This window comes from Terrapene carolina, unplaced genomic scaffold (genome assembly GCF_002925995.2).
Source record: "Terrapene carolina triunguis isolate 2854851 unplaced genomic scaffold, T_m_triunguis-2.0 Scaffold194, whole genome shotgun sequence".
NCBI lineage: Eukaryota > Metazoa > Chordata > Testudines > Emydidae > Terrapene > Terrapene triunguis.
In genome coordinates, this window is record NW_020664545.1 from 6,620,081 (window position 1) to 6,636,215 (window position 16,135).

Here is a 16,135-nt window from a genome sequence, read left to right on the forward strand (position 1 = left end):
GGGGGGGGGGCGGCCGGAGGCTTTTTCGCCTGGGGCGGCGAAAAAGCCAGAGCCGGCCCTGTATACAGCACCTAACACAATCAGTCTCTGATCTCAGTTAGGCTCTGTAGCAACACTGCATTGTTGTTTATATAATTATCTTGCATATTAATAATATATTATTCATAATACAGTGTGTAATGAATACCAACAACAATAATAAAGCGACGGCACAGGAATGGTTCACTCAACCAAATGCAGCCACCTCTGGGGTAGAACACAGCAGCCCAACACCACCCAGTTTCATCATCCACCTGCTGCCATCCCTGATAGTTGCTCTCTTCAGTCAACTTTTCCAGCGTTTCCGGGATCAGTGAGGGTCCTGAGGGAGGACAAAGGCCTGAGGAAGATCCTGCATCCCAGCCAATGCAAAAGGCGCCATGGGATCTTTAACGCTTACCCCGAGCAGGCAAGAGCTTGGGTTTTAGCGTCTCGCCGGGAAGAGCAGCTCAGCACAGCCCCGCAAGTCAGTGTATCTGTCTCGTGGAATCTGAGCCTAGACTTAAACCTCTGGTTCACGGGAGCTAGTTCTTGTAAACCCGAGGTCAGCCCCTCTGACTCAGCGTCCACACAAGCAGGTAAACTCACCCCTCGTCACACAAGCTAGTAACCCAGCAAATCCATCAATGCAGACTCCACGGTTCTTTCACGTTACAAATCATAATGAAATATTACAAAGCCCTGGGCTTCGTCATACAAGCCAATAAGTTAATTCAACAGCAATATAAACCTATCCATTCATGAACAAAGCCCCAGCCACGCACCCTCCCGCAGGCGTGCGAAAGCGTTTGAAGGCTGCTGCACCCAGCTTCCTCGAAGCAAGAGTTCGAAAAAACTAGGGAACAAGCCCAGGCTGCAAGGCTTGAGGGTGCTCAGAACCCAGGGTTTGTTCCGGACACATTTCCAGAACTAAGGTGTATCCCTGTTTAGGGCCGGATCCAAAATCAATGGAAAGATACCCAGTGACTTTATTGGACTTTGGAACAGCCCTGTGGGAAATGAAGATGGGCCAGTGGCTAAGGTATTAGCACAGGGCCCCTCCAGACCTGGGATCTATGCCAAATTCCCTGTGTGAGCTTGCATCTGCTCTGTACCTCAGTTTCCCTGCCTGTAGCAAGGGGGTGATGATGCTGACCTGTGTTTGTAAAGTTATTTGAGATCCCTGGGAAATGCAACCTATTATTGCAGTTCTCTCCGCCAAGCAACTGGTTCGGCTGTTTGTCAAAGGGGAGGCTTCCAGGCCAACGCCTCCCTTTGCTTTTCAATGTCACGCCCACTGTGTCATGCACCCGCTGTACTCACCGGAGCTCCCAGGCTGTGGCCAAGTTCATGGGCCAGAGTGATATGGAGAATCCTAGGAGGCAAATATTGGCCATATTTCTGCAGCGTGATCAAGCCAGTGTTCAGAGACACCTCCTTGTCCCGGAATTTCCTGTGCTTGGAACATATCCCCCCCAAGTCGCCTGAAACAGAAAGGAAAACCAGACGGTCTTGGTGACGCAAGCCGGAAAAGCAGGGAGCAAAGCACCTGGGTCTGGAAGCTGCTCAGAATGCAGAACTCCTGCAGATTTCAAGCCAGTGTTCTGCACTTGGACCAGCTACAGGTCTGGGGGGGGCCTGTGGGATGACGTAAAAGACAAAGTCTCAGACTGTTGATCTAGCACAATAGGGCCTTCATGGTTGCGGCCTTTAGGTACTACATGAATATTAACAGCAGTAGCAGGTTTCAGTTTCCTATCAGAGGAGAACGCAGTGATGCAGAGGGCGTGCGCTTTCCAAGTGCTGCTGGTTTATACCACCTGTCCTTGAGCAGAGATGGTCACAAACAGCATGCAGGCAAGGCCTCTGTCAGAACTCTCTGCCCAGACTCCAATGCTGCAAGCAACTCGTCCCCAATAATCAACTCTAGTTAGAGACACTCAGAGCAGAAACTCTCTTGCTATTGGCAACAGCTCCCCCACGTGATGCCGCATCAGAAAACCAAACACCACATTTCTGTAACCACTACACACTGAGCACATGCTAAGAAAAAGAACACTTAAGACTATGTGTAACAGTGCCACCTGCTGACTCCAGTAATAATAATGATCCCACTTATCATTGGACAAAACATTATACAAATAACCAAAAGCTCTTTCTTACCAGCTTGTCCATTAAAAGCAATCCCAAGAACTCCGCTGTAATCCCTGTCAGTGAGGAGGTAGGAGAGACAATAGCTATTCCAGTTGGAACTGGAGTGCAGCATCAGCAGCATTTCTGGGCCGATGAAAGGTGACTCCATAGAGCCAGAAGGATGGTTCTCCTGGATTATCTGCAGAATGGACACAACACAAGCCAGCCAGCCAGGTGGTTACTGCCTGTGACGCAGAGCAGGGGAGACTGTTCCTAGTCACATTTCACAGAGGCCGCCTAATGAAAACTGCAATTGCTACCACCATAAATGAGATTTGAATGCGCAACCTGAGAGTGAAGGACCCCTGACCCATCCAGGCCCCTTCAAATCACCTCTTGTCATGCCACTTTTCATTCACCTCCACCCTGCCCGCTAGAAAATTCAATCTGAAACCCGTCTGCCCTGGCGTTTGAGTTTTGAGACAAACCCAGCCCCAAGTGCCCAGTCGACTTACATTGAGGGTTTTCACTTTGAAGTCGATGTGCCTGATACCGTCAAAATTTGCACCTTCGTAAATTGCATTCACAGCTTTTATGTAGCTAGCAATCTGCAGGGGGAGACAAATGTTCATATGACCAAAAAAAGCACCCACGCTTTTTGTGACTGGAGCAGGACTCAGAAGATCTGGGTTTTATTCCTGGCTCTGCTATGGGCCTGCTGGATGACCTTAGGAAGGTCATGTCAACTATCTGTGCCTCGGTTTCCCCATCTGTAAAATGGAGATCTTGATACTGACATCCTTTGTGACGCGCGCTCAGATCCACTGATGAAAAGCACTCGATGAGAGGGAGGGATTATTTTTATTCTCCTCACGTGTGAACTGATCGGAAGCATAAAGAAAAATGCGGGTAGCAGGTCTTATTGTTCTTGCTCTGATGGGGGAAAAAAAAGGATTCAGCTTTACAGAAGGTTAGTCCACAATCTAACGGACATTGCTTTAGCAAAATACTACAGTGAGCCCTACAGGGCAGAAGCGATCCCCGTGGCAGTTCCCCTGACAATAATATACCTAAAACATCTTCTTATTTCTAGGGCACGTGTCCCTAAAGGCCCCATCCATGATCAGGGCCCATTGTGTTAGATGCAGGACACACAGCGCTCGTAATCTAAATGGGCAAGGGAGACAAAGGAATTCTTATTATGCCCATTTTACAGGTGAGGAACTGGGGCCCAGAGAGATGAAATGACTCGCCCTAGGTCATCCAGGATGTTGACAAAGGAGACAGGAATTGACCGCAGATCTCCTGAGTCTAAATCCAAAAAAACCCCCTCTCGAACATAAGTTGATGCTGCTTTGTAGTTTCAGTTGTACAGCTCACATCTGCAAGACCTGGTCCACGACCTAGCTAGGGGGCTCAGGGCTGTGAAAAATTTCACTCTCTGAGCACTGCAGTTAGGTTGAACTAAACTCTGCTGTAGACACGGTTAGGTCCGACAGAAGAATTCTTCCATCCATCTCTTGGAGAGGTGGATTACCTACATCAATGGGAAAATCCCTTCTGTTGACGTAGGAAGCTGTGCCACTGTAACGTAGACATGGCCTAACCCCTTTCACGGTGTTGGCTTTGTACTGTTAAACAGCTGCCAAGTTCCTCCACCAGAGGTGGCTGCATTTCAGTGGTGGGTGAATGGATGGGATGCGAAGGTGCCATTTAAACACTAACATCATTACAATGGCGACGTTTTATACAGCAAGACAAGCATTTTAGTAGCATGATATTTGTCAAATGTTCTTTTTGGATTACACAATGAACATTAATAAATATTAATTACTTAATTAAAAACACCCAGTTTCTTACCTGAGCAATCACTGCTTCTATAGTGCCGAATCTTTGGTAGAACAAGTAGTCGGCTTGAAGGTACAGCAAGCAGGACGTCCTAGAGTAATCCAGACTCCTCCTCTGCCTCTCCAAGGTTTCTCCCTTTTCGGCAAGAGTTAAGAAGTGCGTAGTAAGATCCTCAGTTAAAGTTGAACAAATCAGCAGCAACTTCAGTTAGGAACCTAGGCCCTGATTCAGCAAAGTCAAGGGGATTGACGCAGGTGCATAAAGCCAAGTATGTGCTGAATGCTCCGCTGAACAGTGATGCTTTGCTAAATCAAAGCCAATGGCACTGACTGAGTGGATCAGACCAGTGGTCCGTCTAGTTCAGCGTCCTGCACAAATGGATGTTTATGAACTAGCCTGCCATAGTTTGCTCACAGAGGAAATTCCTTCCTAGGACTCACGTTAACCTTTAAATTTGTTCCAGTTCATCTGGGTTCCCATCCTGAGACCTGCCTTCAAAACCAACCCAAAACTTCAAAGCCAAGTTCAGCTGAAAGCCACCCACGTTTTGGCTGGTGTCCGATGGAAGCCAGAGACAGATGAGCGGCTGACTGGCAAACCACAATGAAGTGTGTTTCTAAGGGCTTTCGCCTCCCTCTGCAGCGCCAGCATGGGGCACCGGCATAGCCCACCTAATCAATTCCCTGCCATTGCAGGGGCGTCGGGCAATGGTGCACCTCAGTCTCTCCTGCTCTTTGCCTGTGGCACACAACAGTTTAGTCTCCTGAGGACTGGGGTGCTTTGATCTAACTAAGGTTACTGGGATCAATATAGGGGTATCTGGGTGAAATGTAATGGCCTGTGATCAGGAGCGCCGCCAGCTTTTCTGCCGCCCTAGGCGGCGGAAGGTCCCGCCCCAAAATGCTGCCCCCCACAGGGGCGTCGGAAGGTCCCACCACCAAAATTCCACCGCAGTCGCCGCCCCCCAAATTGTAGCACCCTAGGCGACCGCCTAGGTCGCCTAATGGGTTGCGCCGGCCCTGCCTGTGATATACAGGAGGCCAGACTAAATGTATATAATGGTCCCTTTGGACCTAAAACTCTATGAAATTATGAGATGAAACTGATGAAGCTTGGCCCAGGGTTTTGGAATTATAATTTGTCTCAAGACTCAGGGATTTTGTTTGCCTGGACTAAACTAAATATGGGCCCAAACAACTGCCTCTCTCTTCCCCCCCACCTCCACCCCCACCCCCACCCCCACCCTCCCACATCTTAACTCTCCCAAATAAAGCTGATAGAAAAGTTTCACATTTTGAAATTTCAATGAACTTTTGAATTGGGGTGGGGGGAAAGCAGGAAAAAACTGTTGATGGCATGTTTGCAGTCTCTCTCTCCCCCCCACCCCCCACACGCACTTTTTGTCTCCAGTTTGCAAACATTTTTTTTAAATTTCAGGTTTCGGACAAAATTGCAAATTTCAAAAATTCACCAAAAAACTTGGGGAAATGTTTCAATTTTTTTTTTAACCAACCAACCAACCAACCAACTCTTCCCCAAATGCAGAGGAAGTTCTGAGCTGGACCCTGCATCCTCAGCCATATAATTAGCCTCCTGTCTCTTTCTCGCTGGGAACCCACAGACCATAACAGTTAGCTAGGAAAGAGAGATCCAGGCCTCTGAAAAGCTAAGTCCATAGAATTCCATCATGTCACATTCTACAAAGACGTATTCAGTGAATTCAAAGCAATCAATGCCCTCGGGCAGTCTTTTTTTTTTTTTGCAGCACAATCATTGCTTAAAATTATTTCATTTCCACGTAAGATGCTTCTCTTCAATTTCACTTCACCTTTAATTTTAGCTCTTGCTGGAAATTCCGCAAGACCTGATGTGTTCTCCTAGTCAAAGGAGCAGAGTCTGGATCTTCTAGAATGGAATAATCTAGAGCAGAAATTCAGATGTTACTCAAAGAAATATCACAATGGGATGATACGCAAAACGAGCAACGTCACTTCCAAACACCCATGGGCAATACTGAGCGTGCTTGTGGCAGAGGATTGTGGATCAGGACTCCAGGGCTTTATTCCCAGCTCTGGGAGGGCAGTGAAGCCCAGTGGCTAACGCAAGGGTAGATTGGGAGTCAGGACTCCTGGGTTCATTCCCAGCTCTGCCACTGACTAGCTGGATGACTGTAGATGTGTCAGTTCATTTCGCTGTGCTTCAGTTTTCCCACGTGCAAAATGGAACATCAGAATGCACCGTTGAAAGGGGATTTGCGAATCTTAATGACTGTATTCAGTGTTTACGAAATCCTTAGAGGTCAAGAGGGGGAAGTGCAAAGGGAACAGGCCACGACAGCAGGGGAGACTGAAGTGCCAAGAATCGTTTTACTACGCTCAGTCGTGCCAAAGCCGAGTTGAGGACTCACCAATGTCGCTCTCATGGTGGATGAGAGCATGGCCTGGCGACGTCGCATTGCTGGCGGATGCGCCAGGAGCCTCCACGTAATAGGTGCCGTTCTTGGTTCTGATAAACCCTTCGAAAAGGCCATTGATGATGGCACCATGGCAGAAAGATCCAGGCTCATCTGTTTTGCAGGCATCCAGACGTAGACAATGAGAAGGAAGCTTGACCTGGTTCCCCCCCCGGTAACTGAAGGGCCTGCCTGGGGTTAATAACTACGGATCAGCTGTTCATATCTAGGCTATGACTGGCCCCTGGATTCTGGGTATAGCTCGGCACCAAGGTGTGGAGCAAAAGGCAACCTTATTCCAGAGCCCACTGCCGTGGCTGTTGTAGGGCATGTAACCCTCTGCCCCTGCCAATTCTAGCACTCTGGGCTTGCCTCAGCATTCGGGCTCCAGCGCCACTCGTTGCTGGGGGGTGGTTGCCTGCTACAATGGCCACGGGGGGTCACTCCAGAGCAAATCAACTGGCTCTCTGTCCTCCGGACTCCCTGCAACGTTCCCAGCCACTGCTGATCCCAACGTTCCAGGATGCACCAGACTGAACTCAGCCCCCCCCATGCAATACTGCTAGTCCTGGGAACGTTGGCAGTGCCCGGCACAATCAAACCAGGTGCCCAAATCGCTGTCAGTAAGGATGGGAGCTGCATTAGTGTCTGTGGAACGAGTCTGATGGGGCTCAGTTAATGTGCCAGCAGGTAGGTGCCCACAGCACAAAACCACCAGCACAACTAAGCGGAAAGAGCTGAAAGAGAAGGGGACCTGGAGTAGGAGCTCCCGTCTCTTCCAGGTCGGAGGATCAGGCTGCATGCCCTGCTCTGACCATCCTATCGCAGGATTTCATTCTGCAGGGCTGTATCTAATTTTTACCTGGCAAGACACCAGAGTAAATGAAAGAAACATCTGCAGGCTCTGAGGTGGCCTTCCCGGTTATCTCAAAGTCTCTGGCGAAAGCACTCGTGTCCCTGCTTAACCGCAGCTTGAATGTCCTGGAAGGGAAGCGAAAAGGTGAAGAGTGAGTCACAGGACTTCAGGGGTGCTGGTCTGTGACTGGAGCTCTCAGGCGCTACCACAGTACAGATGATCAGTACTAATAACGCTATGCATACAATCTGAAACAAAGCAGAATAGGCAAATGTATTCCCTCAGTTCCTGCAACAAAAGTGAAGGTCCCTACGGTACAGAGCCCCTTGGTTTCCGATTATTATTGGGCTGCAAACCACAGTAACTTTAAGCCAAGCAGGATTTTACCCATATGCATACACTGTCCACAAAGACATGGAATCACGTGACACGACACCCCATATTCATCCTAGTAATATTATATGATATGATTCTGGCATAGCTGGGATGCATTTTGTACAAGATGGGTCATGTCAGGCGTCATTGGAAAAGTTATGATTTGCCGAATATGATTATCCTATTTGTATGTGTGCATCATTTTTGTATCCGAAGTTATGACTATGGGTCTGCATTTCAAACGGGCTTACTCTGGAAAACACCCACAGCCAGCCTTTCAGGTACAACAACGAAGAAGTCAGCCAGTGCTAATGGCTCATCAACAAAGACAATGGGGCTGTGGAACAGCTGAGCCTTCCTGTGAACGTTCGGCCAGCCTGTAAGTTATGGCTGCTATAACTCTTCAAGGGCATGTGGCCCAGACCACATGACTCTGAGCTCCATTCTGGGGTGTCAGTTAGGGTGAAAGTGTGAAAAATCGGGACAGGTGGTGGGGGGTAATAGGCGCCTATACAAGACAAAGCCCCAAATATTGGGATTGTCCCTATAAAATCAGGACATCTGGTCACCCTCGTGTCAGTATTTTTTCACAAACTGGTCTGGCAACCAAGTTTGAAACAAAGGGTTCCTGCCACATGCTAAAGCTATATACGGCAGGGAGTGACATCATCAATTGTTCTTTACTCCCCTGGGGGAGAGGGATAGCTCAGTGGTTTGAGCATTGGCCTGCTAAACTCAGGGTTGTGAGTTCAATCCTTGGGGGGGCCACTTAAGGATCTGGGGCAAAAAATCAGTACTTGGTCCTGCTAGTGAAGGCAGGGGGCTGGACTTGATGACCTTTCAAGGTCCCTTCCAGCTCTATGAGATAGGTATATCTCCATATATTATATTATTAACTGGACACCTAAGAGGAGCGGCAAAAGAAAAGGACTTGGAAGGGGGGGGGTGGGGATCCCCAGCTGCAAAGCAAATGCAACTTGTGCCTTAAGAATCTGCAAGCCTGCTTGTATCATCAGCCAGGGTGAGAATTTGCTAATTCCTACCCTATCTTTCTAGTATCTTAGGCTTAGTTTGCCTTTTTGTTTATTTACTAGGCAATCTGCTTTGATCTGTTTGCTATCACTTAAAATGTATCTTTGTAATTAATAAACTTATTTTATGTTTTAATCTAAACCAGTAGGTTTGGAGTGAAGTTGTGGGAATCTTAGCTCAAGGGGCGGGAGCTGTTGCTTTTCCTCCCCACATTGAGGGAGGGGCGAACTCTATGAGCTTACGCTGTGCAGGTCCCTGTGCGGCGCAAGACGGCATAACTTTGGGTTTATCCTCCAGCCGGCGGTGTGTGGCTGGTCAGAGAGTCTGCAGCAGGGTGCGTCCCTGCCTGGGTGAAGGCTGGTGGAAGTGTCAGACCGGGAGCGGGTCCAGCAGCTTGTCCCCTGGGCTGGTGGGTCAGGGGGGCTCACTGATACCCCAGTTCCAGGTGGCACCCCGGGGGGAACCCGTCACAAACGTACCTCTGATAGGCTTGGAATTCTAGCTGGATGATTTTTTCATGCTCTTCTGTGGCTCTTTTTGCCCGCTGATGCATCCATTCTAAAGCTGCTCTGTCGTAAGTCGCTTTCTCCTGGTACTTTACAAACGGCCTTAAATACTCAACGCTATTGACTAAAAAGGGAGGGAAAAGACATAAAAAAGGAATGCAGGTTTTGAAATGAGTAGGTTTGCATTTGCTCTATTCCTGGAGGAGGAAGAACTGGTCTAGTGGTTAAAGCACAGGGCGGGGAACTCGGGGGGCGTCTGCATTGCAGCTGTGGGCAAATCTCCCAGCCTGGATAGACTGACTTGTGCTAGCTCCGCTCAAACTAGCACACTAAAAATAGCCAGGTGGACATGGCTGCCCGAGTCCAAGCCCACCTGACACCCTGAGTCTGAGCTCAGCTAGCTAGCCTGTGTGGAGCTGCCTCTGCCACCACGTCCACACTGCTCTTTTCAGCCAGCTAACACATGTCCGTCTACCTGGGCTAGACGCCACGCTCCCTTGTGCCGGGTAGACAAACCTTAAGAGGCTTGTGTTCTGTTCCTGGCTCTGCCAGAGATTTCTTGTGCGACTTCGTTGCCTCAGTTTCCCCATTTGTAACAACAGCAGTGCTCGTGAGACTTAAGGGCGACCTAGTCACGTACAGTGTTAGAGCTGGGTGAGACTTAAATAACCCACTTAATAAGCCCTCTCCCAGCCCTGCTCCCTCAACAAAAATCCGCTGGTCATGGATACACCTGACTTGCTGGTTCTCCGCAAACGGCTCATGACTGCAGTCCGTGCAGAAGCAAAACAGTTTTTCCCACACAAAGGCTGCAGTGACCTCGCACAAAGTTTCAGCTTAGGTGTGTGATCCCTGAATGCAATTCTCCCCTTTTCATCCACAAAGTTCCTGCAATACTCTCTCTCCTCAAAGACCCCAGTACGCAGATGGACATGGATACCCCAACACGCACAGGAACCTGCAGTAGCTCTAGATGCTATATAAGTAAAGATGGGGTGGGAAGGTGGCTGGCGGGGGGGCGGGTTGGGGGGGGCAGGGGCATGTTCTTTTTTCGGTTGGGTTAAAGAAAACCAAATCAGGCAAATTTAAATCCAGTTTTTTCCATGTGGCAGGACAATCCTCGGTTTATAATATTAAAATAAACCCGGGGCTAGTGTCAAAAATGGGACTGATTTTTCCTTGCTGAAAAGAGCTGTTTGGAGTTATCAGACCCCCTCATGCACAGGAGCCCCACCCTGCCTGCTCCATGCAGGGGCCTAGACAGGCTGGGAGTGGGAGAAAGTCTCTAGCTAGCTACGGTCCTGACATGGCCCCCATGGCTGTAGTATGTGAGCACGGACAGACCAAGGCCTAGATTCTCAAAGGTATTTAGGCATCTAAGTCCCATTGAAATCAGTCGAAGTTAGGCACCTAAATCCCTTGGACTTGCCCATGGTCACAGGGAGTTTGTGCTGAAGCAGGGACTTGAACCAGGTCTCCTAAGTCATAAACCACTTCATCATCCTTCCTCCCTTCAGCCCCTATGCTGCTTGTTTCGGAGCTGCCGGAGGCTGCTCTGCTCACCAGTCTGGGGAGCAGGAACCACTTCTTTCCAGGACTGTGGAGGAGGATGCAGACTTCACATGGACACGGGGGCTGGTCCCTGCACCTGAGTGCGGAATGGGTGTATAACACTACTGTCCTGGCCTTTGCCTACATGCGCAAGTTACATGGGCTTAAGTAGAGGTGTGGTTTGAAACTGATTTAGCGAAGCCAGTGCAAAGCCCTCTATGGGCTTATTTTGGTTAGGTACGGGTGTAAAGCAAACTGAAGTAAGAGCATCCACACGGGGGTTGGGCTAGTTTAAAAACCGATTGGCGGTAAACCAATGCACCCATTCACCGAGTAACATTCTACAAGCACTTTGCACTGGTGCAAATGACAGCACAGGGGGGCCAGACAATGGAGAATCTGAGTTCAGTCTTAACACTCAGGGCCCTGACAGTGGGCTCCGCCCCTACTTATCTGGTCCGGAGCTTAGGTGAATAGTCCGGACCAAATAGTCCAGGTTTGCAGCATGCCTACAAGAAGTTAACTTGTTCGTCGCCTCTTTATTATTCTTCCCTCCATAACATTTGCTACTAATTTGCTGAAATATTTCCTGCTCTCTCCCTCAGCCCAGCTAGTGAAAAAGGGCTCGGTGACAATCCTCTTGTAGGGAACCAGCTGTTTATTGGCTCTGACTGATTCTCAGATCAAAGGTGCTCCATTTCCTTTCCCCTCAGGAGAGGTCTGATCCTGAGGCCCAGATCCCCAAAGGTGTTTAGGCCCCGAACTCCTGTTGAAACCAGTGGGAATTAAGCATTAACACCAGCAACTGCCCCCAGAGGTGAGTGAAAAGCTCGGGGGTTAACATGGAATGCCAGGAGGCAGGACCTCAGCTGGTGACTTCACTAGGGCTACACCAGTTTTCACAACTGTGGGTCAGGCCCAATATGTTTCAGATCAGGTACTTTTTTCATTATCTACAAAGGATACACTGGAAATCTCTAGGACCTGGCTTGGTTCCTTTGCGAACAGGGCTGCCGGCAGCCCCTCTGCCGTGAGGAAACCACATTTGCAGTCATTCCTCGCTGCACTTCTCAGATATCAAACCACGAGAAAAACGAGCAAAAAAGCTGCCTACCTGAGCCGCCGCTCTGGGCAATGACCAGGCTGCACAGAGCCAGACTAGCAAAGCACCGGGGAGCAGTCATGGCGTTGGCAGAGGTACGTTCCGTTTGAGGTGCGTCAAGCGAAGGGATTCTTCACCCCAGGGTGTAGTTTACAGGGAAATGCATCATCGCTCATGACCCTGCCTGCACGGACTTGCTTAGAAGTGCTGAAGAGTTTGCATTCTAGGGGTGAGATTTTTCCCAAAGCAGGCAGGTGGCAGCCCGCGCTCTGCTCCCATTGACTTCATCCGGAGCAGAGCGAACCTAGCATTGAATTCTCAAAACACCCTTCAGCGTTGGTAGGGTGACCAGACAGCAAGTGTGAAAAATCGGGACGGGGGTGGGGGGTAATAGGAGCCTATATAAGAAAAAGACCCCAAAATCGGGACTGTCCCTATAAAATCGGGACATCTGGTCACCCTAAGCGTTGGGCCTTCATTCAGCAGTATAGGTCTGTCTCCTTTAACGGGAATTAGAATTGCTTTGTTTTCCCATTGGGGCTTTTACATGCTTCAGCCGATTTCACGTGAGAAGAGGTACAGACTGTTGAGAAGCTTGTCCTGCCGTTGCGGAGGCGGCAGCTGGGTTTGCGGAGAGTAACTCAGCAGTACATGTGGCACGTGGCAGCAGCATTCAGTTCATCTGTATTTTTTTGGGTGGTAAATACATTTAAAATACGTCTGGTCTAGATTTCCAAAAGCGATTCGTTGATTTGGGGTGCCCAACTTGAGGCAACCAAAAGGGCCCGTTTTCCAAGCGTGAGTGCTTGGAAGGTATCACACATTTGGCTTCTGAAAAAATGATGTCCCCCCAAATCACTAGAAAAACGTAGGCCAACATAGAATAAGGCAAGGAGACAGTTTGATTATGTATTTAGCATGTTTGTTATGGCAATGCCGGAGGACCAGCTAAGAACAGGGCCTCATGGTGCTAGGCGCTGTACAGTGAGACAGTCCCTGTCCCGAAGTGCTTATAATCTAAATAGAGAAGATAGATTAGGGGGAAAGGATATAAAGAGATTTAAGTGTTGGGCTATTTGCTGCAGTTGTTCAAAACAGCTGCCAGCTCTAACGAGGCTTGATTTCTCAGGATGCAACTGAGTTGGCTGAACCTTTTGGCATTTGGGGCATTGCAGAACATGTTGAATGGTGAGACATTTACACGCACTGGCTTGAATAAGGCCTTATAGGTTATCAAATCCACCATTAAAATGTCACTGATTTGGTACCAAGTGTCACATGGACTCCTGGTGCTATTTCGAAAAGGGATGAGCGTCGTATACATTGTTTGCAGTGTTGTTCTAGCCAGTTGGTCCCAGGATATTAGAGAAACAAGGTGGGTGAGATCCAGAAGACCCTGTAGCTCGAAAGTTCGTCTCTTTCAGCAACAGCAAAAAATATTGCCTCACCTACCTTGTGTGTATACGGTCTAATATGGCCACCTAATGGAATCAGGGAGAAATGCAACTTGTCTTCTGTAACCCCTCGGAGAAAAATCGACACTGAGCTTTCATCTTGAATTTAATTCCTGTTTTCAGATGCAGCAAACCCCACAATAGGGTTAGAAACGGCAGTGCCTTTTTGGAGGTTTGCTCTACGATCTAATTCACCTTGGAATGCACCTGAGACTGCAAACATTTATGGTTCTTTTCTGCCTGAACAGCGTAATAATAAAACCAACCAACCAACAGAAACAATTTAGAGTAAGTCGATTTTATTGTGCTCAGTATCCATTCCCCGGTTTGGGATAAACGACGTCAACTTACTTGCCTGAGGGAATCTGAACTGTATCAATTACTAGATACAGAAGGATGCTTCTCATCTTTAGCTGTAGGACTTAACACCCAAAGTGCTACACGGTAATAACACCCATCTCCTGATAGTACTTTTCAGCAGTAGATCGCAACGTGTTTCCCTAAGGAGGTATCACTAGCTTGTTCTCAAAACCCTTTAATGATGGGGATTCCACAACCTCCCTGGTCCAGAGCTCTACCAAGAGCCAGTAGCCCACCAGTCATCAATCATTGTGAAATGTTTGTACCGCTAATATTCAAGGAATTATGTGTCTATACTGAAAATTATGGTCTTAAGGCAGGTAACCAGGTGACTTGTCTTGGACAGGTTCCTTTCAGGCAAGGGGTAAAAGCTGCTTATCTCCCTGTCTGGTCATTGTGTGTCTCACCTTGTAGGCCTATTTGCAAACTGAGCCAGATTAATAGATTGCAAAATCTACACACAGGAAAAAACAATGGGGTGTGAGGGTGGGGGAACATATTGTTCTCATCTATCTAGGGGTGCAAACAGGCATCCAGGATCTTTCACCAAGGAGGCAAGCTGACAGCACAACTGGATGGAAGATCACAGCCAAGCCTGGCTGTAAAACATTGGAAGGACTGTGGGTGAGCATTGTCCGGCAAGTCTAGCCTCTAGAATGCACGTTGATTTTATTTTCTACATAACCATTTGTCCCCAATCACTTGAATCTCTGTACATCATTACATAAACTGTAAACACGGCTAAGGACTGCACCGAAGCCGTGAATACTCTACAGTGAGTTTCCAGCAACACAGGGGCTGGATGCTCAGGGACGTGCTTGGAGGTGCCAACCTGTAGAGAGCATACGGCCTGCATAGGTCCAGAGGGGAGCTTTTGGGTTGCCAGGGCTGGTGAGTCCGGGAGCTGAGCCCTGTCGTGCACAGACAAGACTTCCCCCCAGCTAAGGGCAGGTGGCAGAGAGGTGCATCACAACCCTAGGTACCTCCAGGAGGCATCACAGGAACTCCTGTGAGGGAGGGGGCCCACAGACAGGGAAGGGTCAGCAAGCAGGCTGGTTGGAGTGGGGAGTACTGATGAAGATACACTGGGGCGAGAGGGCTCCATAAAAGGCACTGGGACTTGGGGCAGAGGGTCATGAACAGAGGGCTGAGGACAAAGCAGGAGTCGTCGTCACAGGGTATATGGGAGGAGGGAAGGGACCCAGGGGAGACAGGGCTGGCCAGGCTTTGCAGGGAAATGGTGACAGTGGGGTGGGTGTTGGTTTCCCCAGCCGAGCAGAGCGTAGGGTCCTGAGACCACACAGTGGGTTGCCCCCTGGGGCAAATGCCTGATTCCCAGTTTTGGGCAGTCGTCAGCGTAACTGTGATGTGACTCATCCATGCACTGCAGTATCCTCTTGTATCTGTCCTACAACTCATACTTACAGTGCACGCAATGACGGATCCTCATGGTGTCTGGCTCCCAGGCCCTTCACTACCTTGGGAATGTGGAGTGGCACCTGCCACCCCCACGTTGTGGGAGCAAGGACACCCAAACTTCCCTGCCTTATGGCTCCCACTCTCTTCTGCCCCTTTCAGTTTCTCTCCTTTATATGGCCCAGGTGCCTTCTCTTAAGCCCAGCTGGGAGGCAGCTGACAAGTCCCAAGTGGACTGGACCCTGGCCAGTCACCCTGTAATTAGGTGTTTGCAGCAGACGGGTTACTCTTCTGGCCACCAAAAATGTAAAAAAACAAAACAAAAAAAGCCTCTAAATGTGTTAAGCTGAAGAGGCTTTTGCATGCAAGAGACACAAATACTACTGTGCCTGCACCAGAGTTCAGGAGGGATGCAGAAGCAGCCTGAGAGCGACCTCAGAGATCAGAAGGGGCAGGGAGTGAACCCAGCATGCAGAGCCCAGCTCCTGGGCCAGGCAGACAGCTACTCTCATGGAGACCTCCTGGAGAGATGAGAGTGGCTGGGCCCAGGAGGATGGGGGCTACCAGGCCACACATGGACCCAGCAGTCACCCATCCTCAGCTTGTAACTGAGCTGTACATATAGTAGCCTCCAACTTTTAAACCCACCCAACCCACTCTTTCAGCCAGCCAGCCAATCGCAAGGGCATGATGTGTAACACCACAGGGTTACCAAGGTAAGGGGGCAGGGCCATCCCCCACCTCATAAGCAATTTCCCAGGTTGTGCTGGGATGAGGTTGTGATTAGGATGGTAACCACTGCACAGAATGCATTGGAACCCACGATCTGGCCATCTAGGTAGGGAGAAGGGTGAAAATAAGCAGATAGTAAAGTTTCCATCTGTCCGAGTTATGTCAGGGATTATTAATGGCGCAGAAGGAAATTGGTATTAATTTTAAAAGAAATTTTAATCCTCCCGAGTCATCTTATGAAACCCAACTCCCTCCCCACCCAGGTGCTCCTGGCGCTTTCAATCCAGTGCTTGCAATCCC

The 16,135-nt window shown here is 49.1% G+C and overlaps 1 protein-coding gene across 1 annotated transcript in view; it reads right to left on the reverse strand.

The window, feature by feature from the left end:
* LOC112123363 (disintegrin and metalloproteinase domain-containing protein 10-like) overlaps nucleotides 1-11,955 on the reverse strand; it is an 18,053-nt gene extending 6,098 nt beyond the window's left edge. Inside the window, exons 1-9 of the mRNA XM_024221999.1 lie at nucleotides 11,886-11,955; nucleotides 9,194-9,344; nucleotides 7,314-7,432; nucleotides 6,407-6,565; nucleotides 5,828-5,919; nucleotides 4,012-4,134; nucleotides 2,667-2,759; nucleotides 2,182-2,350; nucleotides 1,342-1,502 (exon numbers count right to left, since the gene is read on the reverse strand). Of these exons, the coding sequence (XP_024077767.1) occupies nucleotides 1,342-1,502; nucleotides 2,182-2,350; nucleotides 2,667-2,759; nucleotides 4,012-4,134; nucleotides 5,828-5,919; nucleotides 6,407-6,565; nucleotides 7,314-7,432; nucleotides 9,194-9,344; nucleotides 11,886-11,955 (1,137 nt within the window). The remainder of the gene's footprint in view (nucleotides 1-1,341; nucleotides 1,503-2,181; nucleotides 2,351-2,666; nucleotides 2,760-4,011; nucleotides 4,135-5,827; nucleotides 5,920-6,406; nucleotides 6,566-7,313; nucleotides 7,433-9,193; nucleotides 9,345-11,885) is intronic.
* Between the last annotated feature and the right edge of the window lie 4,180 nt (nucleotides 11,956-16,135).